Consider the following 15,671-nt stretch of genomic DNA (forward strand, 5'->3'; position numbering starts at 1 on the left):
TATATATGCCCCATTTTCTGTATCGATTCATCTGGCATTGGATACTTGATTTATTGAAAGAGCTTTATAAGTTTAAATTCATAAATGAAATCCAGTGAGTAAAGCTTTTTTTTTTTTTTTTTTTTTTTTTTTTTTGGTGAGGCTCAGTCACTCGTTATGATCATGAAAATGATGGATGTGTAATTGGTGATATCAAAAGATCTGGAAGGACAATAATAGTGGCATTGATTCAGTTAAAGCAAAAGTACAAAACTTTGTAGTCCAAGTAATTACCATAGGGGAATTTAAATTATACTTTTTTTAACTTGAATTTTTGTTAAGGGAAAAATATTGTATTTTACATGAAAAAGTTTTAAATCCCAAAAATTTGTCACATCTGGAATTGCTAAGTGGGCCTAAATAAATTTTTTGGATATAAATGATAACGTTTCTCTTTAAGATGTAAAAAATAATATATATATTTTAACTATGTATATCTGTGTGTGTGTGTGTGTGTGTGTGTGTATATTTTTTTTTTTTTTTTTTTTGAGACAGCGTTACTCTGTCACCCAGGTTGGAGAGCAATGGCAGGATCTCCGCTCATTGCAACCTCTGCCTCCTGGGTTCAAGTGGTTCTGGTGCCTCAGTCTCCAGAGTAGCTGAGATTATACATGCAGGCCACCATGCCCAGCTAATGTTTGTGTATTTTTAGTAGAGAAGGGGGTCTCAGGATGTTGTTCAGGCTGGTCTTGAACTCCTGGTCTTAAGCAATCTGACTGTCTCATTCTCCCAAAGTGTTAGGATTATAGGCATGAGCCATCACGCTGGGCCAAAAATACATTTTTAAAGTTAAGACGTAAATGTTTTATAACTTTACACCACCAAAGCGATGTGACATGGTGAAAATTTTAAGCACAATCATAAGAAGCAGATTATTTGCAATCAAATCTGTAACAATCATATTCTAGTCGTGGGATCTTGGGTTGAGGTACATATGCTCTCTAAGCCTCTGTATTTTTGTAAACAATTATGTGATGATGATAAAAATAGTTCCTAGCTCTAAGGGTTGTTGTAAGGATTAAATGAGTTGGGCCAGGTGGCTCATGCCTGTAATCTCCGCTTTTTAAGGAGGTAGATGTGGTAGGACAGCTTGAGCCCAGGAGTTGGAGACCTGCCTAAGCCATGTAGTGAAACCCTGTTTACCACAAAAAGTAAAAAAAAAAAAAAAAAAAAAAGACAAAGAATAAGTGTAAATGAATTGGTAAATAAAAAGCACTTAGGACACTGACAATAGTATGTTTAGTGTGAAACACTTAGCATTACTCATTTATGCCAGGCCCATAACCCGTAATTGCATCTGACCATCATCCCCAGGTAAGAGCAATCTTTTTTTTTTTTCTTTTTTTGTGACACTCTTGTCACCCAGTCTGGAGGGCACAGGTGTGATCTCGGTTTACTGGAACCTCTGAGTCCCAGGTTTAAGCGATTCTCAGCCTCAGCCTCTCGTGTAGCTGGGATTACAAGCGTGTGCCACCACGCCTGGCTAATTTTTTGTATTTTTAGTAGAGATGGGGTTTCACCATGTAGGCCAGAATGGTCTCCAACTCCTGGCCTAGATCTATCTGCCAGCCTTGGCCTCCAAAATTGCTGGGATTACAGGCATGACACCAGGCCCAGACAGCAACATTTTCTAACAGCCACATTTTAGTATTCTAGATTCAGCCAGCAATTATGTAATTAAATCTTTGTCTATTATGAAGCCATAGGAAAGACCTGTGTCAAGTGCATTTTTTCACACAGTTTTTGACAATGGAGACATCTTCATTATTCCTATAGTATCCTATCTTTTTAAAGTTTGTACTTACACTTTGTGTGGTAAATGAAAGGCAAGATCCTTCTCTAGCCTTATGAGGATGACTACAGCATGACTGGATAGGCTTGCTATGATTTTTATCTTTCCCTGTGTTCTCACTACCGTTTTATTAATCTCAGTTCTTTTTTACAGGGTAGCACAGAATTTAGCAGAAAGAGATCCAGCCATGTAGACCAGAGATTTGTCTAAGTGATAGCATGTAAGAATCAGGAAGGAAAACTTTCTGTTTACCAAGTTTCTTTCCTTAATGCAATTATTATTTTTTAAATCTAACCTACAAGGTGATGGTATCCTTAAACCAATTAAATCAGAATCTCGGGTTGGATAACCTCAAATATGACTTATTAGCACTTCCCATTAATCACTGGTCCTTCAGGCCTTTAAGTTTACTTAGTAGGAATCTCACTTTTAATACCATCTTATCAACTTCAATTGTAAATAAGAGAACACTCAAAGGCTGAGGAATTCTCAGCGGTAAAGCTGTGACCCACGTTCAGTAACAAAGGGTAAGTTAGTCTTTGTTGTGATCATTCTTTGTTGTACTGAGTAGCAACATATTTCTACTCAAGGATTCAAATTCTCACTTTTCTCAATTGGGCCAAAACCGATAAACTAAACTTATTTACGGTTCACGGATTAAAGGTTGTTGCATAAGAAGGTCTTGTGTCCAGCAGTTGGATTTACAGTGCCAGAAACATGTAACAACTGCTTGACTTTCCTCCCCAGCTATACTGCGAAAATTGGCACTTAAATATAACTAACTTTAAAACCTCAACAAGAGTATCGTGGCCATGTGTGGTGCCTCACTCCTGTAATGCCAACACTAGGTATAGGCGAGACAATTATTTGAGGCCAGGATATTGAAACTAGCCTGGGAAACATACGCAGATCTGGTCTTTGGAAAAACAATTAGCGTTGTGTGGTGGCGCGCGCGAGGTTCCAGCTAATCGGGAGGCTACAGTGAGCCATGACAGTAAGCCCTGGAACACCTGAAAGAAGCTGTGTTGAGTATTGTATTTACTGGTACTGGAAAGCGATTAGTGACTGATAACTACTTACAGCGACTAGGGAGGGACGCATGCTCCGATAGGGCAAACTCAGCAGGTGCGGGCAAACAGTAGAGAGAATCTGGGAAAACAAGCATCACGGCTCCTCAACTGAGAAAGTGGGGGCCCTGAAAAGGGCCTTTTCTTGGTAGACTCGGACGCTTAACCGCCGAAACCGTAGAGGGTGCGACCCTGGCGCTTCAGCGCGTAAACCACATCCATGGCGGTGACCGTCTTGCGCTTGGCGTGCTCCGTATAGGTCACAGCGTCCCGGATCACGTTCTCCAGGAAGACTTTCAGCACCCCGCGGGTCTCCTCGTAGATGAGGCCAGAGATGCGCTTCACGCCGCCGCGGCGAGCAAGGCGCCGGATGGCCGGCTTGGTGATGCCCTGGATGTTGTCACGCAGCACCTTGCGGTGGCGCTTAGCGCCGCCTTTGCCAAGACCCTTCCCGCCTTTGCCGCGGCCAGACATGACGAGCAAGACGAGTCGCACACAACGCCTTGTGAGGACTCTGGCCTGAGGCAGCGCCTTTATAAGACCGTTGGCGGACCGAACTGAGAACCTGAAAGAAGTCGGCGGGAAGTCCCGCCCCGGTGGGGGAGGGGAAATCGAAAGGGCCAAACCGAAATAGGGAAAAAAGGCGAGCTTCTTGTTTCCGTGTTCTGAATTTTGTAATGTGCAAACTATTTTGTTACCACGTTATAAGGCTTTAAAAAATTGCTTTTGAACGCAGAAGATATACATCAATACTGTGGGGAAAACAAGAAAGAACAAGAAATTAAGAAAGTACAACCTGTTATCCCATCACACAGAGATCACTAGTGCTAGTTAATAACGCATTTTGCAAAGCAGTTGCACATATTTTTCCAAGAAAATGTATACAGTGTTGTATATGGCGTTTTGTAACCTCCTTATATTGATTACAGTTTAATCAATTTCTATTAAAGAGATAAAATAGTGTCTTTCTTAGGAATTATCAATACAGTTTTAATCAGTTCCCCAGCAATTTTTTAATCCGCTGTATTTTAAGAATAATGTTTTCAACATTCAAAATAAATTTACTTTTTCTCTATGCTTGGGACCAATATTGAAATTTGTATGATTTATTACACCAAACTTTAAATTTTTATTACATTAACATTTAAAACTGAATTAGAGGTCTCATGATTTGGTACTGCGGATCTCCTCATTATTTCCTTTCCAAATTTCCTAATCTGTTTCACCAAGGTTTCTTGGCAACTTTGGAGACCTTTTGTGAAGTTTGAATAAAAATCTCTTTGAGATTTTGATAATAATTGCGTTAGAGTTAGGACTTATTTGGAATAGAATTAATATCCTTAAAACAAGTTCTTATAACTAGAAAATTGGTGTTTGTAGGTTTTGTGTGTGGGGCGGGCGCTTTTTTTGGGAGGGGGATGGAGTCTCGCTCTGTCGTCAGGCTGGAGGGCAGTGGCGCGATCTAGGTTCACTGCAACCTCCCTCTCCCAGGTTCAAGCAATTCTCATGCCTCGACCTCCCGAGTAGCGCGGCACAGGCATGCGCCACCACGCCCAGCTAATTTTTTTGTATTTTTAGTAGAGACCAGGTTTCACCATGTTGGACAGGATGGTCTTGATCTCTTGACATCGTGATCCACCCGCGTCAGCCTCAGAAAGTGTTGGGATTACAGGCGTGAGCCACCGCGCTTGGATGCTTGTAGGTTTTAAAAAAGACACTTTTACATGACCCAACTAAAGATTTGTTATCAACCATTATGGAACAACTTTGTTTCCGTATATTTAATTTTCTTTCTTATTAGTAAATACAGGGTTATACTCTGAAATTTTTATTTTTATTTTTGTAACAGAGTCTTGTCCTTTCACTCAGGCTGGAGTGCAATGGCCCATCTCGGCTCACTGCAACCTCCACCTCCAGGGTTCAAGCGATTCTCCCACCTCAGTCTCCCGAATAGCTGGGATTACAGGCACTCACCACCACGCCCGGCTAATTTTTTTGTATCTTTGTGGAGACAGGGTTTCACCATGTTGGTCAGGCTAGTCTCGAACTCCTGATCTCGTGATCCACATACCTTGGCCTCCCAAAGTGCTGGGATTACAGGTGTGAGGTCACTGCGCCCGGCCACTCTGAAATTATTTTACCACCTTTGAAAATTATAAAACTCCTATAACTATTCTAATATAATCTCTTAGTATTCAATTCTTTGTTTACAAAGTAGTTAAGAGCTGAAACTCTGGAATTAGAAAACTTTGGTTTTAGATTAAATGTTTACCTATCAGACTCAAGCTGACTTGTTACCGATCAGACACGAGGTGACTTGTTTATTCTCTTTAAATCTTTGCTCATCTACAAAGTTAGATCAGGATAGTGACGGTACTGTTGGGGTGCAGAATGATTCCCCAAAATGTGGTTCTTGGGCATGCTGAGTGCTTTTGAACACTGAAAGGCCTCAGAAATAAGCTTCAGAATCAAAGCCCCTCTAACCTCGTCTTGTTTCTCTTTCCTATACATGCGAAGGAACTCTGACATTTCCTAATCGGACCAAGAAAATTTCTTAACGAAAGAAACAGAATTGCCTTCTATTCCCTCCCTAGTTATTTCATTATTGCAGAAAAGAAGACTGGATATGGATTTTTCAATATAATGCCTTCTTCTCCGTCTCATTTAAATTACCAAGACATACTAGATGCCGTGGCTCTTCCCCATAATCCCAGCACTAAGTAGGAGGTCAAGGCAGGTGGATCCCTTGAGCTCAGTTCGAAACCAGCCTGGCCAACATGGTGAATCCCCGTCTCTACAAAGTTTACAAAAAATTAGCCAGGTGGTGGCGCATGCCTGTAATCCCAGCTACTTGGGAGGCTGAGGCAGGAGAATCACTCGAACCTGGAAGGCGGAGGTTGCAGTGAGCCAAGATTGCACCATTGCATTCCAGCCTGAGTAACAAGAGTGAAACTCCGTCTAAAAAAAAAAAAAAAATTAGCCAGGTGTACTGGTGCACACCTGTGTTCATAGCTACTAAGGAGGCTGAGGTAGGAGGATCACTTGAATCCCAGAGGTAGAGGTTGCAGTGAGTGGAGACTGTGCCACTGCACTCCAGCCTGGGTGATGGAGTAAGACTCTATCTCAAAATAAATACATAAATTATGAAGACAATTATTTACAACCTAATTTATTTCTGTGGTCCATTTATTCTCTATAACAATCTTTTATTGCCCCTCAAAGGAATTGTCTACCTTTCCCATCTCCTCCTTCCCCTATGAAAAAAGTTACATAACCTGTACCCCTTTGGGGACTGGGGTAATCACTTTGTAATTCTCCCTCGTGCACATTATTAAATTTCTCCCATTATCCTGCCTTTTGTCAGTTGGTTATCTGTGAAACTTCCCTTAGCCCCTACAGTATTTACCTCTTTGAGTTACTATAAGAATCAATAGAGGCCAGGCTCAGTGACCTGCCTGTAGTCCCAGCTACTCTGGAGGCTGAGGTGGGAGGATTGCATGAGTCCAGGAGTGGGATGATTGTGCAAGCTCAGGAGTCACAGATTAGCCTGGGCAACATCACAAGACCTTCATCTAAAAAAAAAAAAATTAATAAAAAAAAACAATGGAGATAATGTACATAAAATATCAGGCAGAAAGCCAACCTCTATTTAATATAATTTTTTCTTTATAACTAATTTACAAATATTTTGTTTATATTATACTTTAAATATGTTAATACATCATAAATTAATCTAATTATGTATAATGCATTAAGTAGTTAATTTAAATAACAAATATTTATTTTTAGTGCTTATTGTCAATGTTGGGGCTCAGAAACCAATACCCCAAACTACGGCATGGTGACTAGCTGAACTGCAGAAGCCTCAAAGTCTCTTAGACCTTCTCCCCCTCCCCAACCTTTATCTGCCTATTATCCAGACTCACCAAAATTGAATCCCTGTAAGACGAATGGAATCACACCTGAAGAGCTCATTTCACAAGATAAGGTAGAAATTTAATTTCTTTTCCCTGATCCATTCATTTTTCCTAGTAATCCTCTCAAATGAATTCCTCTTCTCCCTCCCTCAAACTGTTTTTCTAGGATGGTGTATAAACTTCTGAACCACATTCTGGGGTGGGCAATCACTCTGATTCTCCCCATGCACATTGTAAATTTGTCTGCTTTTTTTTCCTATTAATCTGCCTCATGTCCGATTTTTCAACGAACCTTCAGAGGGCACCAAATCAGTAAGGACATTAATTTAATTCAATATTTCACAGATGATATGATACCATAAAGTGATAAGGCACTATAAATCTTCCTAATTGCTCTTTGCCCCTTGGATCCCTCTGATCTTTAGGTTGCCTCCTCTAGTTTACTTACTTTGAAGCTACACATTTAACAGCTCCTCCATTTTTCTTTACATGTGTATGTAGAATTATAAACAATGATATATCACACTTGTATATTTTATTTTACTTAATACATAAGTTTGCATTTGTCAGTGTTTTGATTATGAGTACATTGAGTTTGCATAAATAACACCAAAAATTATAATAATTATAAAGCAAAAGTTACTTTACAAGCTGTTTAGCTTAAAGAATTTTACTTCTGGAACTCAGGAACTCTGAAAATTATTACTTAGCTAGCTTTCATGATTAGATGGTGGTTCTTGGGAGAAATAGAAACAATGGAATAATTTTATCATCAACTTCAATGATCATGACAGCATATTTAAAAACTTATTTTAATTTCAAAAATCTTACAGGCCTTCTATGGAGCCGTATCATTTACTTTATATTGATGGTTGTAACAGAAACAATTATTGAAAATTTATACACACAAATAACGCAGATGACATTTTAAAATGGAACGAATGAATTAATTCATTGAAATCAGGATGGAGTCCTCAACATCAAATAATCGTAACTTTTTTTAAAAAAGTAATATTTATGACAGTTGTGTTTGCTGTTTTATTCCAAGAAATATTAGTTGTATGCGATTGCAATTAAGACTTAAATCTAGGAAATAAAAATGTGTGCAGAGACTCAAAAATTAATGTATTTCAATGGACTAGAGATCCTGTGGAAGTTCGTTTTCATTAACATGTCTTTATGAGGAACACAGTAGCTTATATAAGTTTAGGTGGAGAGGAATAGAAGGCCCTCTCTAGCTAGGAGGACTTGGTGATCTGAGGAGGAAGGGAGTGATCTTGATGAGAGAAAGGAAGCAGGAAAAACTGACAGGAACAGGGCTATATGACTATGATATAATAAAAAACCTGACTTACAATGTCCATCATTCATACTGTTTTTAAGTAACATGTTCTAACGTAATCTCACACCCTAACCCCAACCCTTTCCCATCATTTACATAAACAGTCCATTATGACATGTATTCTTTGCCCAAGTCAACTTGAAGCTCCTTTTGGATATAGACGTTATGTATCTGGATTAATATTGTATTCCCATTTAGGAGGGTGCCTGGCACACCATAGGTGCTCGGAAAGATTCAATTGAACTGGAATAGGTAGGCCAAACGCACATGGGGTCCTAAATTCTGCAGAAGGGTCAGATACCCAAATTCTGCTTCCATGGTCTTATGAAATATAAACTAAAAGCCCAAGCAAGGAGCAAAGGTTAGTCTACCAATTTTATCTCTGGAACCCAGGTACACTGAAAACTATTATTTAGCTAGCTTTCAGTCCTCCGTAATACAGAAAGTAAGTATCTGACACTAGGTTCATTTGAAACACTCATGCTCTGTCACACAAGCTGGACTGCAGTGGTGCAATCATAGCTCATTGCAGCCTCGAACTCCTGGGCTCAAGTGATCCTTCTGGTCTCAGCCTCCCAAGTAGCTAGGACTACGGGCTATGAGACGCCAGGCACAGTTATTCTACTTTTGTAAAGATCAGGCTGACTTCGGACACCAAGGCTCTAGCTGTCCTTCCGCCTCGGCTTCCCAAAGTGGTTGTGTTACCGGATGGTGCCAAGCAGTTCCAGGCTCTTGGTGCCAGGAGCAAACTAGTCGACACACACACAGATAGCAAAGCAAAGCAGCAAAAGTTTATTAAGCAGAGTATTACACTCTCGGCGGGGGAGAGCGCACTGACCTCTGCGAGATGAGATCAGCATCAGTTTGTTGCAGTTTAAGTCTTTTTATGTGTGTGCGTGTGTTTTTCTCGTCCCAGTGCCGCCTAATCTATAGCCAGTATCTGCCCTTTTATTGATAGGTTTGTTGCTTAGTTACTTTGGCCTCTGTGGCTTGTGCATCACCTCTATCTCATAATCTTAAATACATGCAAGATATGCAGCCCATATGCATGAACCTTAAGTAGCTGATTATCATATGGGCTTTTGTTAAGGATACTTTTTCCTCCCTAATACACATGCCCATCTCTGAAGAGCTGCCTTTTACTGGTTTGTTCCAGATCTTGCCGGCCACGAGGTCCTTGCTCACATTATCTCACCTTTGTTTCAGCTGCAAAAGGTTCACTGCTTGTTATCTCGCTTCTTGTTCACCCGCCTGTCCACCTTAGTTCTGCCCTTTGCTTTTACTTATTCAGCCCTCTAACCAACTTCCAGCTCCCTTTGTTATTCTCTGCCTCACTTTTCCTATTGTTTTCAGCTGTATTGCGGGCGCGAGCTGCCGCGCCTAAATTTCTTGATGTGCCGTGAATATTTCAATGTCTACTTTCTATCTCAAAACAATGTGGTGTAAAAGCCGTTTGGTTTTGCTTCATCTCTATACAGCATTTCAGTGCCATTGCAAGATGACTCGACATCGGATAAAACTGTGGAACACAGCTCTACTTGGTGAAAAAGTAGGTGGCTCTGAAAAGAACCTTTTTGGTTTGGACCGAGGTATGAGTAATGCACTACTCCAGACCCACTACTTGCCCTTGGCCTTGTGGTGGCTCTCAGTTTTCTTAGGCAGCAGCACGGCCTGGATGTTGGGCAGAACACCACCCTGAGCGATGGTCACTTTACCAAGCAGCTTGTTGAGCTCCTCGTCGTTGCGGATGGCCAGTTGCAGGTGACGCGGGATGATGCGGGTCTTCTTGTTGTCTCGGGCCGCGTTCCCAGCCAGCTCCAGGATCTCGGCGGTCAGGTACTCCAGCACCGCCGCCAGGTACACAGGCGCGCCGGCACCTACCCGCTCGGCATAGTTGCCCTTGCGGAGCAGTCGGTGCACTCGGCCCACGGGGAACTGAAGACCCGCCCTAGAAGAGCGGGTCTTAGCTTTGGCGCGAGCTTTGCCGCCCTGCTTGCCACGTCCCGACATGACAAATATACTCAATCAGCAGCGTGCCTGAGACTGACGCAACACTAAGGCTCGGCTACTTATAGTCAATACAGGCACGAAAACTAAGCTATGCTATTGGCTAACATTACAGTTTCGCTTTAACCAATGGGATTGCGGTTTTGAAAAACACTTATTTTCATTGGACAAAGTTAATATAATACGTTTCCAGGACTCACCACTAGTTAAATGCACACCTTCATTGTCCGCTCCATTTGCGTTAAGAAGCCTGGAATAAGAGTTAGGTAGACAGTGCTACCGACTTTCTTCCCTTTTTTCCTCCAATTTTCTGGCAGTTACTACCAGCCATGCCTGAACCCTCAAAGTCTGCTCCCGCCCCAAAGAAAGGTTCCAAGAAGGCGGTGACAAAGGCCCAGAAGAAGGACGGCAAGAAGCGCAAGCGCAGCCGCAAGGAGAGCTACTCCGTGTACGTGTACAAGGTTCTGAAGCAGGTCCACCCCGACACCGGCATCTCGTCCAAGGCCATGGGAATCATGAATTCCTTCGTCAATGACATCTTCGAGCGCATCGCGGGTGAGGCTTCCCGCCTGGCGCATTACAACAAGCGCTCGACCATCACCTCCAGGGAAATCCAGACGGCTGTGCGCCTGCTGCTCCCCGGGGAGCTGGCCAAGCACGCGGTGTCGGAGGGCACCAAGGCCGTCACCAAGTACACCAGCTCCAAGTGAGCCATCCCACCGCGGAACGTTCGGTCAGTCTCGGCCCACACCCCAAAGGCTCTTTTCAGAGCCACTCAGTCTTCCCAAAGAGAGCTGGCACTCACTTTTCTTACAGCAGATATTTCTTACTCGTTACAAAGAAGATTTACAAGATTCCTTACTTTACCCTTGTTAGAAACTAATTTTGGCTCAAGCCTCTAATCCCAGCACTCTGGGGAGCCGAGGCGGGTGGATCACGTGAGGTTAGGAGTTCAAGACGAGCCAGGCCAACATGGTGAAACCCCGTCTCTACTAAAAATACAAAAAAATTAGCTGGGCGTAGTGGCGGACGCCTGTAATCCCAGCTACTCGGGAAGCTGAGGCAGGAGAATCGCTTGAACCCGGGAGACGGAGGTTGCAGTGAGCCGAGATCGGGCTATTGCACTCCAGCCTGGGCAATAAGAGCGAAACTCTGTCTCAAAAAAGAAAGAAAAAATAAATTAATTAGCACTGCAGTGTACTGCATGTTGCAGCAACGCTTGAGACAATTTTTTATCTGAAGAAGGATCAGGTTTATCATCAGACAAACCTAGTAAAGGGAAAATTCAATTCCTGTTGACCACAAATAAAATACAATATTTAAGTGTCAACTGGTAAAATATCCATAGTGTTTCCGGCGCTCTGTCCCTAAACTTCATGTGTACTTTAGTAATGAAGCAGTTGGCACACACAGAAACGTACAAATCGACTTGAACTTGTTTGAGAGTGGTGCTGTTTCTCCTCCCTTGTTCCCAGTTTGAGTTTGCTAAATATTAAGATAGAAAGGCAGCAGAAAAAAGTTTGAACCCAGTTTACAGCATCATACACGTCAATCGGGCCGAGTTGATGTCGATGGCCAATCCCGACGCTGCGCGGGCAGTTTGAAACTTGACCACCGTTTTCTCTGGTGAGTGTTCTAATTGGGAAAATTCTTGGCAGTGCGGGTTTTTTGGAGGACTCTTGCCGTTTTACTCATTCCCATATTTCTCTTGTGTGGAATTCCTGTTTATGAACATAGTTTCTATTCCCTACCTTTTCTGTTAGGATCTGCTCCATGTTTTCTTATCTGTGTCACTTGCATTTACTGTATCTCTGTTAATTGGAATAAATTTTAAAAGAAAAAAAAATAGAGGAGGAGAAGGGCTGTTCTCCATTGTTTTCCCCCACCCCCAACTGAGGAAATCAGAATAAGTGTCTTCATTTTAAACACTTAGGAGTGGCATATTTAAAAGTATTTTGGTCTTTGCCAAGAATCAGTGTGGGAACTCTTCCACATCGAATTGTATTTGCTGAAGATTTTTGATAGTATTTTTTATCCAGTAAGTGTACTCCAGTGACCCAACTGTTTGACTCCTAGATGTTTACATGAGAGAATATTTTGCACACATGCAACAGGAGACATACGAGAATGGAAAATATGCTATTTTTAATAGATAAAAATACTAGAGACAATTACATGTTCATGGTCAAAATAATGCATTTATTGAGGTACACACAGTAGTACCTGGTTGAATTTTAGAAACATAAGTCTCAGAAGGTTCATATCTAATAACATTTTTTAAAACTCAAAAGTAAAACCATGGCTGGGCAGGTCCTCATGCCTGTAATCCTAGCACTTTGGGAATGCTGAGGTGGGAGGATTGCTTAAGCTCAGGAGTTTGAGACCAGCCTGGACAACATGGTGAGACCCTATCTCTTAAAAAAAAACCCAAAAAAACAGTAAAATGAAAATAAAACCAAATTATACATTGTTGAAGTATATATAGAAGCACTTATATGGAATAAGTATACATAAGTGTGTGATAATGAAAACTTTTAAGAGAGAGTTTTAAAAATACCTGGCAGTGGCTATCTTAGTGATAAAGGCAAGACATGGGATGGGGAAACACACAGAGGTAAATACAAGTTGTTGCCAATATTCCAGTTTTGGGTTAGATGTTTTATCATGGGTTTTGATATAATTTGATTTAAACTTTATATATATGTGTGTGTGTGTATATATATATATTTTTAGATAGTGTCTTACCATGTCACCCAGGCTGGAGTGCAATGGCACAATCTCGGCTCTCTACAACCCTCACCTCCCGGGTTTAAGCGATTCTCCTGCCTCAGCCTCCCTAGTAGCTGGGTTTACAGGAGCCGGCCACCACACCCAGCTGATTTTTTGTATCTTTAGTAGAGTTGGGGTTTCACCATGATGGCCAGGCTGGTCTCGAACTCCTGACCTCATGATCCGCCCGCCTCGGCCTCCCAAAGTGCTGGGATTACAGGCATGAGCCACTATGCCCAGCCTGATTTACATTTTAAATATATGTTACATATATTAAATTTATGTATCAAATACTATACTGGAAAATATAATAGGAAAAAACTCCCAGTGTAAAAACAAGTTACAAGCATCACATAGTTTGTCATAAAGGAAAATTTATAGATGAGAAACTCAAACCTAATAGTGTTTCCATAAATATTACTCATTTTCTAAATATTGTTCATTGCTCCTCCTCTCTTAAGGAGGAGAAAAAGAGGACTCACGGAGGACATTAAGAAGGCAGATGGATTCCGAAAGCTCAAGATTTTGGCTAAAATTAAGAGTCAGCAACCAATCTCCAGGTACCCTTGCTTCTCAATCTGTAGACTAAAGACCCTAGACCAAAAATCCTGATTCCTAGGAAGTGCTTGGAGGACCTTGATGGTGCTTCATTACAGTTGATTTCTTCACATTATTTGATGTATTGAATCTGCATTTGGCACAGAATTGACACAATTCAGACTTCATGAAATCCATTTAATTAAATGTTCTTTCTCTCTGCTTCTCCATCTATCTAAATCCTAACTTATCCTCCAAAGTTCACACAAGTCTCACTCTCTGAAGGCCTCTCTATTAGAACCTAGCTGAGCTCTGTCTTCCTTTAGCTCCTCTAAGCTCTTATAAATCTACTTAACTTCCCGCAAAATCTTTGTAACATCTCTCTGGAGGCTATGTGTGTGTATGTGTATGTGTATTTTGTATATATGTTATGTATGTGTATGTTTGTATACTCCTCTCTCTGTTAGAACAGAGATTATACTCTTTTCATTTATGTATCTTCTCTCCTCCCACCATTTCACACCAAAATACTTGAGGACAGTAAATTCATCATACATTTGAGTTTTTTCATCACAACTTTTCATAGCACAGGTGCCGTTGAGCCTCTCCATTAATACAGATAATCAGCAGGAAATTCTGCTGTTGGTTTGTTTTATGGAATGGAGAAATCTGTAGTTAAAATCCAGAAGAGAAAGTGAAAAGGGGATGTAGAAGGATTAAGTTACCTAAACACATTCTCCAGGCCAGAATAAAGAATAGTGAAGTAACTCCTTATTAAACATACAGAGAATATAGATAGATGTCTATATTTCTGCATCTGTATGTCTATATGTAAGTTTGGGCCATCAGGGACTACTTGAATAACTTGGAGTTGTCAGCAGGGAAGAAGATGTCTAGAAGAATATTGTGTGTGGGGTGGCTAAAATCTATGTGGAGAATGGAGAGAAGCATTAAGAAAAAAACTGAACACTTCTTTACAAAGTTCACATATCAGGCCCATTACTCTCAGTTATTAAGAAGGTTAAAATTTCTAAAACAGAGAGAGAAAGAGAAATAAGGACTCAAAGACAGATCTTTTAAGTTATTTGCACCTTGTAGCCAAGCATGGTACCCTCTGTTGCTGAAACAATCTTGATTAATTTATGACATTACTAATCAGCCTTGGGGAATTGATTAGAGCTAATCCAAACCAGCATGTCACATTAGTGCTTTACACTGGAACTTTTATATGGTAGCTGCAAGAAAGCACATGATTCATGTTTTGCCCCAAATAACTTTTTTTTTGTGTGTGTGTGTATATATATATATGAAATATATACATATATATGTGTATTTTTCCTGAAAACAATGTGTGTATATATATTTTTTTCCTGAAAACAATTTATAGGACAAAAAGGAACAGATTGGAACATAGAATTATATGAGAGAATCTGGTCCTAAAGGACTTTTTTTTTCTTTTTTTACAGCTATGTCTTGAAAAAACAACTATTTACCTGAATAAATGGTCTTTGGCCAGATTAGAAAAATTTATATTTTCCTCATTGGAAACAGAGCACTCCCTTCCATGGAGATTGCAAGAAACATACTAACAAAGCCTAATTCTTTTTCACTCATTTCTAAATTTCATGCAGTCTGCCATTCTTCAGTTATGACATAGTATTGGACATGCTCCTTTTTTATTTTGTTTTGTTTTATTTTGTTTTTGTTTTTTTGTTTGTTTATTTCATTACAGCAAACATTGCCTGATAAAGAGCATGTTAAATTAATGTGATCACAACTTATCTGAGGTCCATTTCCTGTTACTTGATGTGGAAAAACATTGTGTGAATTTCATCATCCATCCATTTCCAAACCACCTCAAATATCTGTTACTTCTGCAGATGGTCAATTTATTCATTTCCCAATTCCTTTTAACTTGTATTTCAGAGCCTCTCCTTTTCTGATACTGTCACCAAATCATAAAGGTTAGGAGACTGCATGAGGTAAAGCAGATGCGTGGTACTAAAAAACAGGAGAAAATTTTTCCACACTTGAATAATGATAAAAATGTCTGTCCAGGTGCGGTGGCTCATGCCTGTAATTCCAGCACTGTGGGAGGCTGAGGTGGGTGGATCGCCTGAGGTCAGGAGTTCAGGACCAGCCTGGCCAACATGGTGAAACCCCATCTCTACGAAAAATACAAAAATTAGCCAGGCATGGTG

At 40.7% G+C, this 15,671-nt stretch overlaps 3 protein-coding genes across 3 annotated transcripts; 1 reads left to right on the plus strand and 2 right to left on the minus strand.

The window, feature by feature from the left end:
• Window positions 1-3,017: 3,017 nt before the first annotated feature.
• Window positions 3,018-3,417, minus strand: LOC140708842 (histone H4). The gene has a single exon (XM_073005746.1). The coding sequence runs from the start codon at window positions 3,370-3,372 to the stop codon at window positions 3,061-3,063; it is 312 nt and encodes a 103-aa protein (XP_072861847.1). The 5' UTR covers window positions 3,373-3,417; the 3' UTR covers window positions 3,018-3,060.
• A 3,248-nt stretch (window positions 3,418-6,665) lies between these two features.
• On the minus strand, window positions 6,666-10,215 carry LOC103221939 (histone H2A type 1). The gene has a single exon (XM_038005624.2). The coding sequence runs from the start codon at window positions 10,165-10,167 to the stop codon at window positions 9,775-9,777; it is 393 nt and encodes a 130-aa protein (XP_037861552.1). The 5' UTR covers window positions 10,168-10,215; the 3' UTR covers window positions 6,666-9,774.
• A 149-nt stretch (window positions 10,216-10,364) lies between these two features.
• Window positions 10,365-10,947, plus strand: LOC103221940 (histone H2B type 1-N). The gene has a single exon (XM_073005745.1). The coding sequence runs from the start codon at window positions 10,494-10,496 to the stop codon at window positions 10,872-10,874; it is 381 nt and encodes a 126-aa protein (XP_072861846.1). The 5' UTR covers window positions 10,365-10,493; the 3' UTR covers window positions 10,875-10,947.
• Window positions 10,948-15,671: the final 4,724 nt, after the last annotated feature.

Source organism: Chlorocebus sabaeus, chromosome 17 (genome assembly GCF_047675955.1).
Source record: "Chlorocebus sabaeus isolate Y175 chromosome 17, mChlSab1.0.hap1, whole genome shotgun sequence".
NCBI lineage: Eukaryota > Metazoa > Chordata > Mammalia > Primates > Cercopithecidae > Chlorocebus > Chlorocebus sabaeus.

Bases quoted from the DNA above. Each gene is read 5' to 3' on its own strand.
- LOC103221939 (XM_038005624.2), bottom strand. From the start codon at position 10,167: ATGTCGGGACGTGGCAAGCAGGGCGGCAAAGCTCGCGCCAAAGCTAAG.
- LOC103221940 (XM_073005745.1), top strand. From the start codon at position 10,494: ATGCCTGAACCCTCAAAGTCTGCTCCCGCCCCAAAGAAAGGTTCCAAG.
- LOC140708842 (XM_073005746.1), bottom strand. From the start codon at position 3,372: ATGTCTGGCCGCGGCAAAGGCGGGAAGGGTCTTGGCAAAGGCGGCGCT.